Genomic DNA, 23140 nt, shown 5'->3' with positions numbered 1-23140 from the left:
AAAAATTTGGGAACATACTACTTTCAGAAATAAACATGAGGATGGCGTCACTATTCTGTGAAAGACTACCAATAGCTAATAAGTTCAACAAGTTAAAGTCACTTCTCAATACAAATAAAAAAATCAACAGGGCATCATTAAAAGTCTTACTGAATACAGAGAAATGTCTCTGCACAAGGTATAAGGCCAAAAATTAAGACTGAATGGCTTTTACAGCACCTTTAGCCCCTGAGATAGGATTGCAAAAAATAGATAAATATTAATGAAATAAAATTATTAATATTTAAAAAAAACAAAACAAAACAGATAAATAATGCTCAGCAGCATTTCTAAAACCACTGTTAGAAAGCATGGTTCATCACTGCAAACATCACTTCAAGAATGTCATTTCCACCATGTAAAAGACAAAATGTTCATTTAATGGGAAGTAAGGTAAAGTGAAATACTACCCTGTTGTCTGACCAATTAAAATAAGAAATACTTTGTCAACCTCACCATGCAATTCAAAAGCCAACTCCAATTTGGAGAAATATGTGCTGCCAAATACAGATATCTTTTTGAGGAAAGGCTTGGCTTATTTTAGCAAGACAATGCCATATCACAACATATACACATACAAAACCACAGCTCAGTAGCTAAAGAGTCCATGTGGTAACCTGCTGTTTAGACCTATCACACACTGAAAACAGCTGGCAGGTTATGAAATGGGAAAAAAATATGACACTGAAATGCTGAAATCCCTAACAAACAAGACAGACCTTAAAACTGTAAAAAAAAAATGGTCTCCTTAAATATATATTTTTAAAAAAAAAACCCAAAAATGTACATAATTCAACTTCTGGAAAATGTTATATTAGAACCATTGTAAAATAGATCATTTGGAAGTCATTGCACTGTGTGCTTGTTTACATTTTACACAGCATGCCAACTTTTCTTGGAACAGGGTTGTGACAGATTAGGAGGACGGCCATATTATTTGGCCTTGCTAAAAGGGTGAATTTATGAAAACCCTGAGCCAGAAAATCCAGTTTAAATGGGGAAGATCATCATATTTCATCTCCATTATCTTTCAGCATTTTTTTTCTTAAATTCATACAGTATTATTAAAACAATAGCCCGCACAAAACCCAGAAAATGAAAATGGCTCAAAAACAATAAATTGGCTTTGGGCTTCTGGTGCAGAACATAATGATAGCTTAGTGGGTTTTTAATCCAAGTATAAAGCGAGGGGAGATAGACTGTAACTGGAGCTGAAAGAAAACTTCAGTACAAAAAGCCTGAATACCAACTAACTGCATTTCTGCGAAGCCCTACGCAATGCCATGCAATTCTCTGAACTGCACAGAAGGAAAAAAAAAGAGTAACAGATTATACAACTTGCATTATTAACAACAGCCTGACGGGAATAAACTTCACTTTCGCAAGCAGTCACCGGTTGGCACTAGCAAGCAGCAGTGACATATTTGACAGATTCATTAATAACGGCCTAGCTGAAGGTTGTTATGATGGGACACTGTGATGTAACCACGTCAAGCTTTCAGACTAATTGTGAGCAACATCAGGGCCATTACTTCCTTATCCCTGCTCAAATAGCTTTGGTGAAAAAGAGATCCTAATGTAAGAGGTTACATAATGTGCAATCCGCTATCATGTCCCTTTTCTCCAAACATGAAGAAATGCAGCTCTTGTAAAGAGCAGCTGGTCATGTTATGTCAGGCCAACTGCTGGAGGGACGCCTACTCCATGCGCCTGTGCCCACACATACACACATTTACTTCAAAATTAGGCCATGCTGCCCTGTGAGGCAGTGTGCCGATTTAGACCTGTATGGTAGTGCTACAGAGCTGGCAGGATGCGACCTCAATAACACAAGAGCATATCTGAAAGTAGCAGACACAGTGCCACAAAAACAAATACTAATAAAAGAGGACACTCTATGCTAATGACATTTTTCAGTGATTACTCTGATTAGACCTGTTCTAGGGACAGCTTTTAGTAACAAGACATTCATTACTCCATAATGACCAGAAAAGAAATCAATTCTTTGTAGAAGAAAAATGTCACTAGCAAACGCAAGGGAAAATCTGCATTAAACGCTACACTTATATTAGCCATGTAACTGTAAATCTACCTGCCTAAAACTGTGCAGATCCCCTTTTTGCTGCTAATATAGAAGCTCTTTTCTGGGGCACAGACTACATAAGACCTCTGGGAAAATGTCCTCTCCTATCAGACACAAGGACTTGAGCATCAGATGCATTAAGTTCTACAAATTGTGATGCAGGGCCTGAATGGATGAGACTTTTTTAACAAATACCACTGATGTGTAATTGGACTGAAATCTAGAGGCCAAGTAAAAAAGTTCAGATCTGTGTGATGCTACTGCACCATTTCCAAGCAACTCGAGAGACAGCTGCCATCAGGAAATATTGCTTTAGTAATGGGGTCTGCAGCATTGGTTATGTAGTTAAACTCTCTGTCATTTCTAACGTTTTATATATAAGGACATAATAAAAAGTTATCAAGTATTGCCAGGTTTTAAAATTAGGTAAATACCACCTTTAGCAGCAATAACTTGAAGTTATCATTTTCTGCTTGACTTTATCAGTCTTTCACATTGTTGCTGAATGAATTTTGGACCATTTTTCTTTACAATTTTGCTTCAGTTCAATGAAGCTTGCGGGCATTTGTTTATGCACAGCTCTCTGAAGATACACTTCAGTCAGGCTGAGGTCTGGACTTTGACTGGGCCTTGATTATTTTCTTTTTAAGTCATTCTGTGGGTTTTCTGCTGTGCTTGGGGTCATTGTCCTGCTTGACCCAATTTCAGCCAAGCTTTAGCTGTTGGACAGATGGCCTCACATCTGACTCTTAAATTTCAGAGGAGTTTATGGTCAACTCAGTGACTGCAAGGTAGCCAGATCCTGTGGCTGCAAAAGAAGCCCAAATCATCACCCCTCCACCACCTTGCCTTACATGAGGTATTTGTCCTGATATGCTGTTTGGTTTTCATCAAACAAGGCACTGTGCATTATGGCCAAGCATCTCTATTTTGGTCTTGTTTGTCCAAAAGACATTTTTTAAGAAGTCTTCTTAATGCAACACTGCAAACCTAAGCTCTGCTCTCATATTTTATTTTATTTTTTAGATAGAAAGAGGCTTTCTACTGGCAGCCGTTCCAAATAAACCACATTCGTTAAGTCTTTTTCTAATTGAACTGTCATGAACTTTAACATTTAGCAGCCAACTGAGGCCAGTAAAGTCTGAAATTTATCCCTCTGTTTTGTTTTTTTTTGCTGACCACTGCATGGTCTGACCTTGGGATGAATGTGATAGGACACCCACTCCTGGAAACGCTGGCAGCTCTCTTGAATATTTCATACTCTATACACTGTCGAATGATGAACTTCAAATTAGGAATGGCCTCATAACCCTTCCCAGATTGATGCAGCAATAAGTGCTCCTTTAAGATTCATTACCACCAAAATTGCTGTTTTTATAGAGGTCCTCACACTTGCTGCCGATCAATTCATCAATTGCATTTGATTTGCAGCACCTAGCTGCTACTTACCCTCTTAATTCCCATGGAATCAGTAAGGCTGTACTTTGTTTTTTACTTACTGCTTTTGCATTTTTGCTGGCTTTTTTTTAAATAAATAGTGAAATGTTGTACTATGTCTTTTATTACTGTTCATCTGAGGTTACCTAATTTTAAGACCTGCTAAGGGCTCGCTTATTATTATTATTATTTTATTACATTCTAAAACCTTGGGTTTGGGTGTACTTTGTTTTTACCATGATATATAATATGTGTATGCAATTCTGGCATAACATTCCCTGAGAATCACCTCATCTTCTTCCCAGTGCATCTTGCACTCATGTCTTCTATGGATAACCAATTCTCACACACCCAGGCGTCAACATGATGTAAAAGAAAATGTGACTCATCAGACCAGGCAGCCTTTCTGTATTGCTCCCCGGGAAGGTTTGGGTGCTATATTCATGCATGTGAAGGTTCCGAGTCATCCAGGTCATGGTACACTAAGGAACTTGGAAAGAAAAATGACTGGACTCCTTTAAGTTTTTTTGAGGATGTTTCACCTCTCATCAAAAAGCTTCTTCAGTTCTAAGACCAAATGGTGGAGAGTCCCAGATATATTCAACATGTTCACTCTGATAGGTGTTGGTCAGCATCACAATTTACATCTGTAATTTGGCCCTTGTCAGATTTGCTCAGTTTATTACATTTGTCCATTTTTTTCTATGTTTTCTGTAATTTAATGTTCTCCTGCTGCCTATCGTGGCCCTCCCCATGTTGTGACTGATGAGTGTAGTTCTGTTACATAAGATCCATCTGTGTCATTTTTAAACATACACACGCAGCATTGTTTAAGTTTACTTAAGATATTATATGTGATTTACGGACAGAAACTGAGCCATAATCCTTCCCTGCCTTCCCACAATCAGATTTAATGACCAGAACTGAGAGCTGCTAACCTTTCAAACCTCTGCATGGAGAGTGCCAGGGTTTTATTGAGCTCCTCGATGATCCGGCTGGGGGCGTGTAAGCTGCCGTACTGAAGCTGGAGCGGGTGACCGTGGCTCTGGTGTAGACCGGCTAGACCGGCAAGCTGGGAGGGCAGTAAGGTGCCATGTAGGGAAGGCATGCCCTGGGGAGGGGCAGACTTTTGTGGGAGAGTGTTGAGGGGGTTGGGGGATGGAGAAGGGGAGGATGAGGAGGAGTCCAGCCCCCCTGGAGGCACGCAAATCATCACTTTCTTGGGTGGCAGAGGTGGAGAGTGCTTTCCCCCGGGCATGCAGGGCAACTTCATTGGCTGGCAAGAATCTAGGGAATTGTTTATAAAAAAAAAAAAGAACAAAAAGAAGGTTCATTCGACTTATTATATGAATGTCATGCATGGCATAGCTACTGCAGTTTATGGTGCAGATAGTTAAACAAAGAACACAGATGAGTGGAAATGGCTCAGACATCAGCCCAGAGTGGGGGAATTACACCAGAGTAATGCCACTTCCCTCTCCTGACAGATTGACAATGACAGATAAAGCCAGCTGACCCAACCAGAGAAGGATTTAATGAGACTAGTATAATCCTATGAGCATGTGTGGCAGTACAGGTACAGTTTAAAGCCAAAGCAGTTATCAACACAAGTACCTGGTATTTACTTTAAAAATTAATCATTTCTGATAGTTAAAGCTAATGAAGCAAAACCCAACAATATGCACTTTAAGAAAAAATATTAAATCAAGTGTATATTACATTTTATTTATTCTGCTTGGATTAAAGAAAAGTTCTAGAAAAAAACCATATTGCCTGGAGTGATTAAAGCTGCACAGGCATGGAGCTGACCATAATCTAGGACAACTGACCTGTGCTGTGGTTTGGGATCCTAGAGAAAGGCTTTGGGGGGAGAGCAGGAGGCTGTTTATGGTAAAGCGGTGGTTTGGCAGGGTTGTCCTGATGGTCACCTGGATAGCCGACAGATTTCTTAGTGGGCAAGACCATCGACGATTTCATAGAGGGCTCCTGAGTGCAGACGCTGCCATCCATTGAGGATCGGAATTCAACGGTTGCTAAAACAGAAGGAAGAAACTATAAATCTGTAAACAGTCAAAAATGCATTTGACTACACAAGAAAGGCACTTTCTAAAAAGACTGCATAAACTAAGTTTAAAATGAACTTGAGGTGTTTTTGAGACACTGGGGGCTTGGACTGTTTACAAACCCAAGAGCTTTTTCATCAGCACACAGCAGACCGTGGAACAGCAGCAGACAAGCAGTTTGACAGAACTTTTGAATTTTAATTCTTTTATATAGTTCTCAACCGTTTGATGTTTTTTTTTTTGCATGATCACACTTAAAGGCTGACAGTGCAAGTCACAGTGCTGCTCACATATTTTCTGACTGCCAGTGCATTTTTACAGCATGCCTCCCATATTCCTAAATAGAAAACCACAACAACGTTTAACTCCTCTAATCTTTTTAACATTCAAAAAATTCCTCAAGGGGACTTGTTATTTTTTTTATCATTACCTAAAGATAACAAAGTAATAATTTGTTGTAGTTTATCAAGCTCTTTATTCAGGGATCATTTCTAGGCTTTCATTTTGAGGCAAGTGCTTTAGGAAGGATCTATGATCAATAAGTAGCTTTCATCACTGTGATGGGAGACACTGAACCATTTAACATGTTCCATGTTTGGAGATGCTTTTCTGCATACCTTGGCTGTAATGAGTGGTTGTATTAGTCACCACTGCTTAGCAGCTTAAACCTGTCTCGTCTTTCTTCTGTTTTCCATGAGCTGTTGAGTTTATGCAATGTGTATTCATTCACTGTCACAGCATACAGTGTTTTCACATTTAGCTATTAAACTCAGTTTTTCAAAAAAATAATGAAAGCCAAAATTTTCCATAAACTGTATACAAAAGATGGATGTAGCTATTGTGACATCAGTCATTGGTTGCTGGGTTTGAGAATGGGTAAACCTGAGGCCTACCATGTAAGCATAGACCCAAAAATCATACAGTGTTTTATTGCTCTGTAATGAATATCATGTTGTATTTAATAACACATGAAACTAGCAATTATGATCTTGAACTCGTCAAAAAACTGTTTACTATACTCACAGATCAAGTGATCAGTAGCACTGTTTTCCCACACTCTTGTGTACAATTTTTTTTTCCCCCAGAAACAAAGGAGCAACCCACCCCCTTTTGGCCATTAGAAAGAAAGAAGGTTCAATGCATTGGCTTCACCTTTAAGGTCCAGAAGCTGTGTTTATCTTTTATATACAGGCTATCATTTTTCCTCACATCTTGGCAAGAGTCAGCCGAGTTTCTCTGACTTTGTTTTTGATATCCTGCGGCATCAAGCCCCCTGTTGTCTGATTCAAACATAATAAAATATATATTTAGGTTGTGTAAAGCACATCAAATCAAGATCAAACGGGTTTTTTTTAAAAAGCCACAAATTTTCTATAATGAAAGATTATATCTCTTGAAGCTCTGTGCCAAATCTTGAAGAGTGCACATCAGAGGCTACTGATTAATAAGAAGATGAATAACTGAGGACCTTTCAGTTTGATACGTCACCGCTACCCTTCTTGTAATTTCTACTTAAATCTGAAACAGTTTCCATCTGTTAAATCAGAGAGCAACAGCAGAAAATCAGCTCACCTTTTTCAAAGATCTCCTTCAGCACTCCTCTCTTGATAAGCTCATCTCTGCTCTGTCGCATTGACATCTTCCTCTCCAAAGCTGACGTTGTAAAGAAAAGGAGTTTGATAAAGAGGTTTTAACACTGTAACTTGTCATTCAAAAAACTATGACCATTATTTCTTTGTTTAACCCAGGCTAAACAATTCACAACATGGATGTGGTCATGCGTTTCACAGCAGTTTTTTTTTAAAGAAGCATTCACATCAACCACTTTTCAATGTAACATTTCCAAATGCCTAGAAATGTAATAAATAAGTAACAAACATCAAAATTAATAGCAATATGCTAACAAAGGTACAATGATGCTAAAGTAACTCAGTTTCTGGTTTGCATCACAAGTCAAAGAAATATTTATTTATTCATTTATTCATGGACAAATCTAGGCAACTTCATTTAAGAAAACAGCAGAACTGAACCCTAGATTTTGCTTTAAAGATAATCAGTCGTCTCTGCTGAACAATTAGAACAGTTAGAAACTGTTCCCCGATTAACATAGATAAAGGATAAAAAAGATATTCCAGCAATGCTTCTCATAGTAATTCATTATGCAAAAGATGCCATGTCCCATAGCTACTGTTTGCTTCTATTTTTAGGCTTTGCTAGTTGAGGCCAGTGTTGGTCAAGTTACTTGAAAAAAGTAATCAGTTACTAATTACTGATTACTTCCCCCAAAAAGTAATCCCGTTACTTTACTGATTACTTATTTTCAAAAGTAATCAATTACTTAGTTACTTAGTTACTTAGTTACTTTTTAAAAACACGATTTACAACCTGAATAGGTGATAAAGCGATAGATCTTTCAGCCCAATTCTACTTTTTCTGCATAATTCATCATACAAAATGTAATCAAATGGAAAAGTCTCTTTTTAAAACTTGTTTTATTAGTTTTAATCTTTTAACTTTATGCATCAAGCAAAAATTAAATTATATGCAACATTCTCTGACTGGAAGAAATTTGTTTAACATTTAAACCTATTTTCTGCACATTCCAGCACATAAAATATTTTTTTGTGTTTACACTCACTCTTTCAAATAGATGCAAGTAAAACACAGCAGAAAATAAATAAAATCAAAGACTAGCGGTCCTGTTGCTCTATTTTCACCTGTAAAGCAGGACTGGGGTAGGCGGAGGAGGTTTACCCTGGTGCAGGTGTGCTGCAGCGGTCAGTGGAAGAATCCGCGAGTTTCTCTGTGAATTTCACATTACGTCGTAGTACACTCGGTGCTTGCTTGGAAGTTTAGGGGTTTTTTCGCTGTAAAAAGAAGTTTTCTTCCCACGCACAACGGACACTAATGTTTTTGTCACTTTTTATGGACTCAAACTCAAAATAAGGTCAGTACTTCCACGCTTTAAACGCTGCATGCTACACTCTGTCCCGCACTCGATATATTATGATCTGCAGACAGCTGTTGTCACGAACGTCGCACTCGCTTACGTCACTGTCATGAGACGTTCTCGCAAAAAATCACGGTTTTAGTAACGCAGTAACGCAGCGTTCCTACGTGAAAGTAACGGTAATCTAATTACCGTTTTTGCAATAGTAATCCCTTACATTACTCGTTACTTGAAAAAAGTAATCAGATTACAGTAACGCGTTACAAGTAACGCGTTACTGCCCATCTCTGGTTGAGGCACTTAAGATCTTCTATCAGTAGGCTGAACGAAAGCAGTAAAATACTAAAAAAAAAAGTGTAAAAAAAAGTGCTTGACATGTCAGAAGCCCTGACTTCTGAAATCAGAAATGTTCAGTGCTACTACATATTCAGAGCACATTGGACAAAAATACATTGGCATCTTGACCTCTCTATTCCTTGCACATTACATTTTAAACCCACTGCTCAAAATGAGTCAAAATCACTACGCTTCATTATGAGTTTCTCTATGGTACCAGATGTTCATCATCAATGCTTACTTCAAAAGCTTTCCAAAGCTTTTTGATCAGCCCTGAGCAAGGAATTAGTTAAAAAGTTAAACATATTTTTTGGGGAGCGAGCATACATGACCAAATATTCCCCAATATGCCACACTCTTTTGCTTCAGCTGCCAAGTTGGCATATTGCAGTTTTTATCCTTTCATATGCTTAGTCCATAGCCTCGCCACGTGGGAATGTCAGCTCAACAATGAATGCAGGACTTGGAACAGAAGACTGGATGAGGCCACAGGTTGTTAATTGGATTTTGGATGGGAATGTGAGTCCCTGGTTTATGCTCACATAGGCAGTACATTAGCCATGAGTCAGGAGGTGATGGTCCACTGTTTCTTCCATTCTCAGATTAAGGAGAAAAGCAGCAGGATGGTGGTCTGAGCTATTTGGGGGGTGACATTGGTTGATACCATCTTGTGCTCTCCTGTTCTTTCAGCCTACTAGTATGTTTTTAAGGCTTGCTGGGGCTGCACACTGGTGACAGGACAGCACAGCACATCATGTGTGGCACTGACAATGATCAAATATGTAATAGATGTAGTAATTCTTAGCCTTTCCTTAATTTAAAAACATCCGTATTTTGGGGTTTCTATCAATCATCTCTAGCTGTTGAGTAACATGTGGCTAATGAGCAGAGTACTCTACAAATTTAACCAAAAATAAAATATTTGCACATTACCAAGCAATTTCCATAAAACTCCCACAACCAACTTTAAGTTAGTGGTAACAACTGTACTGTGAAGTATTTAGATTTAAAAAATATATATACTGGAATGTTAATATCTTTGCCAGACCTTTGCCTCTTCCAGATCTAATAATAAAAGATAATAGGCTGTACAATGCAGTCTCTAAAAGCTTTTCTCCTTAAAACTTTCAACTTTCAAAACTCTTGCATTGCAGTTAACTTAGACTTTGAAATCCCTGTCACGAGTCATTATTCTTTACTCTTTTGTTTAACAGAGCAAACATTCAAATGAAACTCTAACCCTAACCCTTCTAAAGAAGTACAGCATCAATTTGTTGCCAGAGTGGGGAAACCTGGGGTTAAAGGTCATTACTACGCCAGTTGTTTCATCCAAAACGAACAGTAATTACTCAGAGCTTTATGACATAAGTGCTCTTCCGTGGGATGCACATAGTTATGCAATACCATTAACTCAAAAGCCTTAATGAGGATATTATGTCTTCAGACTTGACAGGCGGCGAATGTTTGCAAAACAAAAGTGGAAGCTGGTAAAATTAAAGTGGACACGTGCAGAACGTGTGCTGAGCATGAAGTAACGAGATGAAACTCTGGCCAGCCTCGCATAACCCCCTAAAAAAAAAACTAAAAACAAAAACACTCTGTTTAATATTTAATGAGCACATTATTAGTGTGCAAGAAGTGGAATTTCATGTTCATTTCATCAGGAAGGTCCTAGGGGACACACACACACACACACACACACACACACACACACACACACACACACACACACACACACTTCTGTTTAGTGGGAAAAAAATGCCACTCCCTCAAAAATACCTGACTTTGATACAGAGTGCTATTGACTTGGACACCAGAGTAGTTGTCATCACTTGTCAGTTTGTAACAATGTTTATTATGTAAGTTTAGTGTGCAGCTGAGGTACTCAAGATAAAAGCATCAAACAGGATGCACTCTTATCACTACCAAAGGGTACAAAGCAAACCTCCATATCAGTATATTAGAATCTGCAGTAGCCTTCAAAATCACCTTGAATATCAACCAAGTTCTATTTTAAAGTCTACCATAGCCCAAAGTGTTATCATGGCCCAACACTCCAACCACTCAATCTGTACCAAGATGAGAAGATTAGACACTCATTGGGGAGACTCAGCTGAGAGCATATTAAATGAAACTGGCATATCTAAGTTCAGCCTCTACTGATCTGAGAACACTACATTTAGTTTTTTAGAAAAAAAAAAAAGAAAAGAAAAAAATAAGTAAATTCCACTGCGAAGTGACCCAGATAGTCAGAACACATCCTACAAACCCTGAGGCACAGTAGCTTAAAGTGGAGTCTTTTACTGAGGCGTTTCTCTCAGTCTGACTCTCACAAAAAACTGTAATAAAACTTTGATGGCGTCTTCTATCAATGAGGAACTCAAGCGTTAAACCTCAGACCTCAGAAGCTTGAGCATGGCTAAAATAGACTTTAACACCTATAAAGGACACAACAGGCATGCAATAGGCAATCAACTTCTCCCTTCATACAGTGTACAATGGACACGTATGTAATATGTCCTTTTTGTTAAAAATCATGCGAACATCCAGCATGAGTAGTGCAATTGGATGACTGCTGTTCATAGGGAAATGTGCTAATTAGATTAAAAATAGACTCCTGATAACATCAGACTACAGCATGCATGTTCTTTTGATAAATCTCTTCTCGCTAGATCTCTTCCTGATAAAAGCTGGCTGTAAAAATTTACCAAGCACAATAAGACAGCATGATAAGACATCCAGCTGTCAGATGCTTCTCCTCCCTCATTCCTTCCTGAGGTAAAGAGTGCAGCCTCCCAGAGCTGGCCTTCATCTGCTTAAGATCACAACACGTTCATAATCCTCTACTGTGCTCAGTGTCCAATTATCCATGACAACATCTGCCTGCCCAGTGGCTGGTCTACTCCCTATTGATACAGGAGTTGTAATCAACAATAAGGTAAGCACAGACTACCGCAGACGCAAAAGACAAACAAGGACCATCTAAGGCCAAGATCATAGCAATGCAACTATAACCATTGCACATTTTTGCTGATTGCTTAAGCAACAGATAAATACTCTAATACTCTTGCAGACAAATGCAGTTTTCAGCTATTAATGATAGTGTACTGAAACAAGTCAATAGCTGGTCGTAGCATGCGGCAGCAGTGTTCTTATACCTGTTGACAACAGGTCAGTAATAAAATGCTGTCATGTTGGCACAGACTTTATCCCGGGAAAATGCTAATGATTATACTGCACACAGTCTTTCTGGGAATCGGTCTGAAAAGAGCAAACTATTAAAAAAGTGATCAGTTTCACTTAGGTTTTACTGACTTTTTATTGTTTCTGCCCAAATTTGAAATAAACTTCATGCCATACTTGTTCAGTCTTCTTCTAATTGTACAGCAGTGAACTTTAGCATTTCCCATGCCAACTAAGAGCTGTACAGGCTAAGATGTAGCTCTCGAGTTTTTTGCCGTTTTTCTAAGCATGGTCTGACCTTGGGGTGAATTTCCTGGGACATCCACTCCTTGGAAGATTGTGGCACTGTGTGAACTCACACCTGCTCCAGTTGTGCAAACTACCAAAACCCATGTTTTTATATAGGTGCTCACACTTACTGATAATCAGCTAATCAAGAGCATTAGATTAGAAGAACCTGGCTGCTACTCAACCACTTAATTCCAATGGAAGCTCTAACGTTTCATACGACTGCATAAAGGCTTATAAAAAAATGTTTTTTCACTTTCCTCACATAACTGTACTTCACAGTTACGGCTGAAGTTCAATACATGGCTGGCCACCAGCAAAACGTTTGTGTGCAGCAAGCCATAGGAAATAATACAGAGCAGAGTGGTGCCATTGTCATGTTGTATGTGAAGCGCTTTAAGGGTTCACCAAGAAAAGTTACCTTTTCTAAATAAAACTTTTTTTCTTGGATGAATATTTTTTATTTCTCAATGAAGCAATAATCCATTTTCAGTAATCAAAGGATTCCTTTGTTAACCTACTTTCCTCAAGCTTAGCAGAATTTTGTATTTCTCATCTAGTGACTATACTAAGACAAAATACCAGCCATTGGGCCTTCTCTAAAATACATCTAAGCACTTATTAATCATTCTCTGACCATAAGATTGATGCTTTGTGGACACCTGGTGCAAACTTGCACCACGATGTGCCACTGGAACACATTGTTATTGTCATTAAAAATCTTTAATGATTCATGGTGTATAATTCTTTTCATGAATGTTAACCTGGAAACACTTGTAATTACCTTAATACAAACCAAATGTGTATTTCAATAATAAGGACGTGACCCTGTGAGTTTTCTTAGACGCTCTCTTGCTACAGTTAAAAATCCTTCTGCCAGCTCCTGTCATTTCAATTTATTGCACAATCGCACGCTTGTGGCTTCAATTCTACCACTGCCAGTTGCATAAGTTATTCCACATTCCACTTATTTGGAACTTTCAGAGTTAGTTTCACGCTAAAAATGGATGAGACAGAGCAGTGGTCTCTCTGAGGCCAATGTGCCTGCCTGAGCATCGAAGTCTCTTGTGAGACTGCGTACCACCTGTAACTTAACAAGGTGATCATCAGTGATATGGCAGCTCAAAAATGCCCATCAAAAAGGATTGAATAGAACAATAGTAGCAACAGCATTATTTGGGGACAGAAGCATTATGCACACAAAACAAGTGGATAACAAAAGCAATGAAAAGCGTCGTTTCTCTCAGCTCCACTCAGCATTACCACCATTGAAACAGAAATCATCTTTTGTTGGCTCAGCTTTTGATTACTGTCCTTAACCACAACAAGAGAGATGCTATTATCACAGGGCTGACATGACTGTACCAGTGAACAGACAGAATCTCTGTGCCTGTGTTATCAAGTACACACTTCAAAAATACAGTTTTTTTTCTAAGTATTAAACAACTCAAAGGTAGCTACAGTTAAAAAAAAAGTCAAGTACACATCTTGTACTTCTGACAAATGATGGAGCTGACAAAAAGACGTCGCAAAAATCCTTCTGATTAAAACCATCAAGACTTAATCAGCAGCCAAAGAAACCATGAGCAAACCCGACAGAGACTGAATCATTCAGCAAACTCACACCAGAAAATGTTAATTGAATAATGTTACTAAATGAGAACATCCTGTTCTGTTCACACTGGATTTAGCTCCCGTCCATAAAAGCAGGGACGCTTCTTCGAGCCTGGGAGCTACAGTCTGACAAAGTGCCTCCTCCTTTCCAAGAGGCTGACAGAAAAATTCAGGATGTGTCAGTCGAGGAAAATAAATACAGCCGCATCTGAAGAGACCACGTCCTTCACTCGACCCTGACAGCACTGGGCTGAAAGATCAAAGCAACTCTAAAGAGACCTCAAAACATGAAACTCCAGCGCTACACTGAATCAATTCGCTGCATTGTGACTCACCCTGGAGACTGAAAAACTTAATCAATTTTTCTTTTGACCAAAGGATATGCATTGATCCCCCCCCCCAAAAAGAAGAATCCACACAGGGCACCATCTTTACAAGTATCAGAGTTATTATACTTGTGTCGCTATTATGCGGATAAATTATGAAAAGATGTGACGTACCAGCTGATGTCTGCTTGAACTTCTCGCTCTTCTTCTTTCTCCATTTCCAGGGCTTGAGGAGCCGCCCCAGAGTTGCAAACTTGCTCCGCCGACGGATGGGTGGAGTGTGGGTACCAGAGACCAAGGACTCCGAGCGCATGGCGGCAAGCCTCTCTACTTCCTCCGCTATAAGGGGAAGAGAAATAAAAAAACAAAACAGATTTAGTTTAGGTGAGGATCCAGAGGAGGTGATGGATAGTCTGGATGATAACTAAAGGCAGCAAACACTTTAGTTTTTTAATATCCAAGCAGAAATAATCTGTGCCAAGCAGCCTCCAGAATTCAGCACTAACTAGATGAGGCTGAACAAGAGCGTAAACAAACCTGCACATCATATGGCATTATGCAGGATTTGCTCTGGGTCTAAACAGTTCTAGGCTGTAGACTGACTGACGAGCACCTCATTAAGGGGGAATCTTTCAGCTCTTCATCAAATATTCACAAGGCCCGGCCCTTTAATCTTTTAAGTACTGTTTGACTTCAGAAGCAAAGAATGTTAAGTAATTTGCTCAAACACAAAATATTACATGAAGAAATAACTGCGAATGCAAACGGCTACAAACAGCACTTAAAATGCAACACCGAGAGGAAAGCTGGCTGCTGGATCAGAATACAAAAGGCGGATGATTAATAATGAAGGGGAATCGAGCTGAAAATCTGACTTAAACCTACTTGGCAGCTTGTGAGATTGAAAAAAAAGAAAAGAAAAAAGAATTATGCAATGCCAAAAAGCTCTTCTCTCTTCTCCTTACTTTAAAACTTAATCTTTAAACTTAGTCTTTTATGTAGTCAAAAAAACATTTCATCAGAATAGCAAAATATCTCAAATGCAACTGCGTGCAAGAACAGCTGATTAGTCAGGACAACATATGTTTTTTAAACTGCATTTTTTCTACTAAGCAGCCAGTGAGTTCCATTACTTTCCATACTTTCGAGATCAGCTCGCCTCAGTTGTTTAAATTAATCATCTCTCCATTTATAATTGCCAAAATACATCATTACTGAATGATAAATGTGCAGACTTTTCAAATCAGTTTGCACATGCACCCATACAGAAACTACACAATCTTGCAGTGAGAGCGATTAAGACAAACAATAAACAGACATTTTTTTATTAGAATGAATAGCATGGCTTGGGAATGTCTTAGAATTCTCTCAAAACTCTTGGAAGCCTAGACATTTGGAAGCTATTAAAAAGATGACACAACTCACCTTTAAAGTATCTTATGAGCACGCAGCAGAAGCAAATAGAAAAACTCAAAACCCACCAAAGAAACCCCCTAAATTCAGCAGTGTTAAAAGTCCAGAGCCTGGATGCACGAGGTGACCCTCTAGCACATTGTGTCACATCTGTTGTCAATGTCACCCCGTTGCATCAGATCATCACCCATGACATGCAGCCAGGAAATCTGGGGGTGTTTGTTTGTTTGTTTATTCTTTTAATAATTGCATCACTTTTGCAATGTTTGCCAACACAGAATACCGCTTAACAGGACAGCCGCCTCCCTGGGGCAATGAGACAGTAAATAAATGTGGCGATAATGCAGTGCTGAAATCAGTCCCACGGACCATTATTTGAATGCTCTGCAGCATCCTTGGAAATCCTGCCACCACAGCACTCTATAAATAACCCAGCAGTCAGTGTTAATTGAATCCAGGAGAGATTCAAATGGTTTCATTAGCGGCCTAAAGGCCAGATAGAGACAGGAAGACAACGAGCTCTAAGTTGAGCCACATCCAGGAGCCAAGTAACAAGCTGCTGTACTGTATGACAGAGAGAGTGGCAGTAATGACTCACTATTAGCAACTTCAGTGCTTAGGGCATTGCTTCATAACATTAAACACTACTTAGTGTTAAGTAACACAACCTTAACTCGAAAAGGAGTATGGGTTTGAAAATATATATTTGAATATATATACTTTATTTTTATTATAGTTATTTTTAAATGCACACAATAGAAACTGCAGTAACGCAGATGGGCCTTCCTGTGAAGATGAAACCTCTGGATACTATCTCCCCACAGGTGTGGGTATCTCAGTGTGTACTCAAAAGCCCTCTTATCCCAAAATACAGTGTTTACTACCAGATATAGTTCTTTTTTTTATGTTGTTGTGCTGAACTATTTAAAACCAGTACACACAGAATCAAGGTCTATACTGTAAATGTGTGATGATGCAATTGTAATTGTGAAAAAATCCTAAAATCCTCTTCCAAGTGTCCAAATTCATTGGAATTTTCCTCTTTTCTTCCTCTTCTTGACATCAGTCTGACTGCACGGCAAATCCTTATAACCTACATTCTCCACCACTGTAATACGAGCAACTGATGCTGCTGGTTTTAATTAACACTTTTTTGCATGCCAAGATGGCTGAGTGATGATGTAATGACACCTAAGTGGGGGGAAAAAAATAGGCTTTGTGAAAACAGCCTGCACAGCTTCATGCGAGAGGTTAATAGTGAGATCTAATGACAATTAAAAAACAAAAGATGCAGCGTATTTTTGCGGTCAAACGACAATTAACAGTTCAAAATATGATATAGCCCAACCCTGTAAGAAGTTCTGATCCAGTCAGAGGCAGTTTCCACAGCAGCAACAGTGATTCACTCTCCTTCAGGAGAGTGGTGTCATTTCAATACACATCGACACTAAAATAATATAATCTATCCCTCGAGGGGAAAAAAACACTATATCCTCAACTGTATCCTCACACAGCCTGCTTGTCAAATCGCATATTAAAAAACCCCCCAAAACAAAACAAAAAACAGAAGCAACGTAGCCATCTTCAGAGGTGTGCATCCTGGATGGTAACAGCTACCGCAAACCTACTATGGGCGAAACCACACAAGGTTTGAGCCTACTCACCGTCCTGCGTGTCGTTTCCGCGGCTGCAATTGCTGCAAATGTGCTTTATCTCTTTCCCGATATGACAGTGGATCGTAAAAGGCATGGTGTTGTTGTTGTTATTGTGCGGATGCTGGCCGTGCCCCTTCTTGTTGTTCAGAGACATTATTTTGACCAAGCTGAACGCCTTTTTCTTAGGTTTCTCCACCGCCACGGGCGTGTTTTCTCGGCATCCCGTGGTAAACCAAGTGCCGTGCATGATGGTGGGCGCAGGATCCACGCTCGGGTAATTGGCCGTCTTGAACATCGGGAAGCGAAAACTGAGCGGTGCTTTAAACGCGCGGCGTTACTACGTTGTGGGTTTAAATTAAAGGGCCATCGATCGAGTCCTACCTGACCTACTATAGCAGCTTCTAAGTATTTGGTCGCTTCTCTCTTCGGTAATCCCGCACCTTTACCTGAGATCACAAAATGTGCAGCCTACTTGGTTGCGCAACGCAGAAGTCGCTGCTGCTGAGAGAGAGAGAAAGAGAGAGGGGAAAAAACCTGCTGCCAAATCCAAGAGAGCTAATAATAAAACCGAGGCTGAATGGCAGTGACTACCTTTCACTCGCAGAGCTGTAGACTGCAGTCGGTTGTGGCTAATCCACGATTAGAGGAGCTGAGGAGTGAGTGCCTGTGATTGGCTGCTAGGTACGCGCTTCTAATAGGCCAGCGTGGACGCAGGAAAAGTTGCTCCTCCATCCACAAGATCACAGTTAACTGTTTCTTCTGTTATTAAGCTGCCTAATATGACAGTGCCATTTGAAGCAGCCGCAAAAACCACAACACAAACTAAGTAACACATCTAAGCACATTAAGTATAAAACAGTTTGTTGTGCTGTGTGTTTGGGTGAGATGGACATATTGATTTCATACTGAGAAGATCTCAAACATATTTGATCCAAATATCATTAGAATTACTTCACAAACTGAGATGACTGGAATAGTAATGGGTCCAAACACTTAGACGGGTGAGTGAATGTTAGACACACTGATTCAAAGGTGTGACAATGATAACAATGCTACTGATTCCCATAGTCAGTGCACCCCACAGCTATGGAGAACTCTGTAAAACACAACAATATATATACACACAGTAGATGATGTCATCAAATCTAATAGCTTAAAATCCATGCTGACATCATTCAGCTTAGAGAGCTTCCGATACTAAATACATCGTGAAACAATGGAACGCAACAGACCAGGCAATTTAAGCACTTTAAGGCCTCTTCCATCACACCTATCTGCACACTTACTGTTTATAAGTGCCAAACATGGAGAAAAATAGATGTAGAAAGTCAAGTTTATTTGAAGGTCAGCAAAGATGATTGTAGAAGAAAAACCAACACCTATCTAATGCGGGCATAATACCAGACAAGTGCTGAGAGGTCAAATTAAAGAAACAAACAAAGGGAGTTTAATCAGTGATCTGAAAGCAGAATGAGAGGGCTCAACCTGAAGAAAAGAGGCATTATGATACCCTTTCTTCAAATCACAAATTCCAAATAGCTACGCCCTTGATCCCCAAAGTTACTGTTCACATTCTGGAATAACTGATAGTATTAACAGGCGGTTAATAAGCCTTTAATCGTGGAAAAGATAACGGGAACCCCACGGCATTTCCAAACATGTTTCAGAGCAGCGCATGGTTGTGAAGCTGGGGTGGGGTGGGGGGTGTCTTTGATGTTCCTTCAATGAGCTGCAGCTTATTCCACTGACATCAAAGCGCTCTCTGAAATGAGGGACAGAGTCACGCAGATTTACTCACACCACGGTGCAATGCAGTAGTTGCTCTTAGTTGCCTCTCTTTGGTGCAAAGTTTGTTTGCACTGATATGTGTTAAACTTTAGGACCCCGTGAAGCAGAGTTTTTTTTTTTTTTTTATGTACAAAACATTTTGCAACAAAGAGTCAGGGTTTAGCAGATGACAGGGACAAAATTATCTCCCTTACTATGCAAGGAAGATAACATTGCACCAAAGTGTGACTCTGTACAGTACATGTGTGCTCGCTATAGAACGAGGAGCAACAGCCCTGATAGACACAAGAAACCTGCGTTGCTTTCTTCCTGTGCTGGCCTGATAACAGCACTCACTCTGTTTACTGCCGCCCAGCCAAATAATTCTGATAGAGGAAAACAAAATGCGCTTAAATCAATAGTGATGTGTGCCAAGACTCATACATGCTAGCCTGTGTAATTCATCCTCAGCTTTTGTCTTACAAGAAACAAATCAAAGGCAGGCTATATGTCGGCTGCAAGGAAAGAATAATAACGTGTGTCAGTGTTGTTATGTAACTACTGTGTGACGCAGTGTTGGTCAGGGCTTCACATGACTCACTTTTAATCAGCTGACCACAGTTCATGCCTTTTGTGAGGGGGTAAAATGTTGTCTTTTTGCTATCTTTCATGAGTTTTTGTTGTTTAAATCTTTGATTTTTTTCACTTGTTTCATTTCACTGGTCACTGTCTGTGATAACTCTAGTTATGGATCTTGGGTATACATTGGCTCCATAGTGATATTCAGCTTATTGGGACTTGTTCTTGCATAACCCCACTAGTGTTAGCAGTGACATTAATTAAAAATAGCACACCACGTTGCTTACTGTTCATTACTTTACCTGATCCACAACCATAGGGTTTTAATTTTTTTTTTTAAATTTGGCTTCCATCCATCCATCCATCCATCCATCCATCCATCCATCCATCCATCCATTCTCTTCCGCTTATCCAGTTCAGGGGCACCGAGGAGCTGCCATAGGGCACTAACACAGTGTTCCATGCATTTCAGCATAAATCCCCAAGATGACTGCGAGTCTTAAAAGAAACAGACTTTCATGTTGATGACAACATACCTGACACTTGTCACAAACTCTCACAATAAACTTCAACTGTCAGAATAAGCTCGGGTACAGCTGCTGAGAAGTGTCTGCCAGTCTATTCTGACTCATGCTCCTTCTGATAGAAATGCTGGCTCACAGCACTGTTGCCAAGGAGTTTCAGTAAATTTTAGTTAGCTGCTTTTTCCCCCAAAAAACTTGTGAGGCTGTGTAAAATGTAAACAACATCAGAATGCAATGTTTTGGAAATCATTGAAACTCTTTTTATAACTGACAATGCAAGGTACAAAACCAAAATATCAGATGTTTAAAGTGAAAAATGTCATTGTTTTTGGGGAAGAATATGAGCTCATTTTGAATTTAATGCTAGCAACCCTAAAAAAAATGGTACAGTGGCAGCCAAACACTAACAAGATCTACGTTGAGTAGATCTTGTGTAATTTGGCATAGCACGGCCTTTTCTCCCTGTTTCCCTTTCTCAAGAATGGTTTCTTGACAGCGATCCTTTCACTGAGACCATTTCTGAGCAGCTTCAGTGAACAGTAGATGGATCAGCTGAAGGTCCAGATGTATCTCTCAGATCCTGTGCCAGGTATTTGCTGGATTTATTCCTGTTTCTTACAATATGACTTTTTGATACTGTTCATCTATAAATAGTTTTCAGGCCTTCCAATTCTTCTTTTGTCCTCCACGTGTCCAGTTTTTGCCAATTTGAAAAAAAAATAATAATTTAAAGACACACTGCACACCACACATGCTGAGCTATGGCAGGTTTTCAGCTAATATGTCTTTGGGAGTCACCTTGTTGGTACAAGTTTTTTTGTGTATGTGGAAATCACAGCTAATGCTTCATCAGGGTTGAAGGGGAGAGGGCCAATCTGGCTTGTTAAAAAAGCCAGTATCTGTGAATGTATGGACAAAATGGCAGGGATAAGGTGCGCATCATGAATGCTAAACAGCTAAACAAGTCCTTCTTATTGCAGCTGGACACAACCTGTCCTGCAGTCCTGACCTCTGAGCCACTGAAAAAGCTTCGGCCCAAAGAACACAACAAAGGATATCCTGAAGCGTTAAGCAGCTGAAACCCTACTTCAAGCAAGAATAGGAACATTTTGCTTTCTAAACATCAGCGGTCTCCTCGGTTCTTTCATGCTTACAGAGCTTTTGTTTCATTTTGTTTTAAAGAAGAAGGAATGCAGCACAGAGATAAACATACCCCAAAGTTTTTTTTTTACCATATTGCTGGTATTAATTTCACATTGATTTAATATTTTTCAGGACTCTAAAATTTCAAAATATAATAGAGCAAAAACACAGTATTTTTGCACTCCTAACTTTAAAAAAAAAAGGTACAACCTAACTAAAAAAAACATAAATTAAATGATGTTTCTATAACACTTTCTACAAGATGTATAAATTGTTAAGTTGCTGTTTTTTTTCCTCAAGGCATAGTTTTGTGACTCTGTTTATTTCATATTTTGGATTCTGGTTCAAACTGGTTTCCATGGCTGCTTTGCAGATTTTAGGCTAAACAATCTTACAACTTCCGACTGAGCAGCCTGTCACTACAAATCTGCTGTTCCCATTCTCTGCGTATCTCTCCGTCTCTTCCCATCTGTCATTCTCTCACTGCATTATTATCTGCCTCGCTCACTCATAGTAAGACGGCACCACATTTCCTTGACACAATCTAAAGATAAGATGGTAAAAGTGCAGCGCTTTGCCTTTTGCACATTTTTTTTTAAATTTGCCATGGGGAAAATGTGAAGGATTTTATGCAACCGAATCTCAACTCTTTTATGAAGTTCCTGGCTCCACCTTCAGAATTAAGCCTTATCTTTTTTTTTCTCGCAGGCAACAGAGTAATGTGACATGATTATGTAAAAATCAACAGACTGCAACACGTGTGAAACAATGTTAATTTATTTAAAACACGAGCACTTGTTATTTTGTTTGTTTTTGTAATAATTGTGCAGATCCGCACACATACTAACCGTCTCAGCCACTTAAGCCGACAGAAGTGTTCATAGAAGTGGTCACTAAGTGTCAGGGATTGTGATAACATGCCTGTAACTACACTCTAGTAAACTGAAAATAAAAAGCTGCTCACTTCTCATTTCTGTCATATTTCACCCCATGAGTCCCTTCTTGTCTTGTTTATCATGCAATGTCTCCATAAGCTTTCTTTATTGTTAATTAAACTGATAAGTTCTGAATGAAAGGTGCTGCCAGGATATGGTACATGTGGTAGGTGAAGTTAAATATAATTTACTCACTTGCATAAACTTAACAAAAGCAGCTTGGTAATTGCTTAAATATGAGTATTACTCACAGTAAAAAGACTTTAGAAAAGTACATGCAGGTGTTACATTCTGCACTGTGTTGACACTGCGATCTGCTAGAAAACAAAAACAGAAGAACCTAAAATGAAATCATTGCAGTAGGAGGCATCCACTGCAGAGCTGCCCAGCTTTTTCCATGCAATAGTCTTTGCAATGCTGCCATCTAGTGGGGCCAGTTGGCATTTTGCCAACTCTAAATTCAAAGCACAAGAAATATTCAGTTTCGTCACCAAACATTTACACTGTGCAGCGACATTTATGGACTCCAAATGTTAAAATATCACGAACGCTGTCTGTCATTTGGGGAAATATGATGATTTAACCCTCTCGCGTGCACGTTTGTGCGCCAAGACGCAGTGCGCAGAGTTACTTCCAAAGGAGAAGCGATGTGTTTCTGACTCGGCTTCCATATTTCAGTTTTGCCATAGCTACGATGTTATTAGCAAGCAGCCATCTTCATTGCTAAATCAGGTTTTGTTAATTTAATTTTGTCCACTACAGCGCAATGAGCGAGATATTAATGGTGAGTGTTCAACACCCAACT

At 39.3% G+C, this 23140-nt stretch overlaps 1 protein-coding gene and 1 long non-coding RNA gene across 2 annotated transcripts in view; one reads left to right on the top strand and one right to left on the bottom strand.

Moving 5' to 3' along the window:
• The window catches only part of LOC100706175 (phosphatase and actin regulator 1), a 31781-nt gene extending 13756 nt beyond the window's left edge, over window positions 1–18025 (bottom strand). The window contains 5 exon segments of the mRNA XM_005476366.4: window positions 4498–4846; window positions 5389–5592; window positions 7195–7275; window positions 14494–14658; window positions 17397–18025. Of these exon segments, the coding sequence (XP_005476423.1) occupies window positions 4498–4846; window positions 5389–5592; window positions 7195–7275; window positions 14494–14658; window positions 17397–17682 (1085 nt within the window). The 5' untranslated portion in view covers window positions 17683–18025.
• Window positions 14588–22652, top strand: LOC112842912 (uncharacterized). The gene is made up of 3 exons (XR_003214953.1): window positions 14588–14703; window positions 20738–20846; window positions 21238–22652. It is a non-coding gene; the product is annotated as an uncharacterized LOC112842912 (long non-coding RNA).
• Window positions 22653–23140: the final 488 nt, after the last annotated feature.

This window comes from Oreochromis niloticus, linkage group LG18, assembly GCF_001858045.2.
Source record: "Oreochromis niloticus isolate F11D_XX linkage group LG18, O_niloticus_UMD_NMBU, whole genome shotgun sequence".
NCBI classification, from domain to species: Eukaryota; Metazoa; Chordata; class Actinopteri; order Cichliformes; family Cichlidae; genus Oreochromis; species Oreochromis niloticus.
The sequence above is the reverse complement of the archived record's forward strand: the minus strand, read 5'-3'. Positions and strand labels throughout refer to the sequence as shown.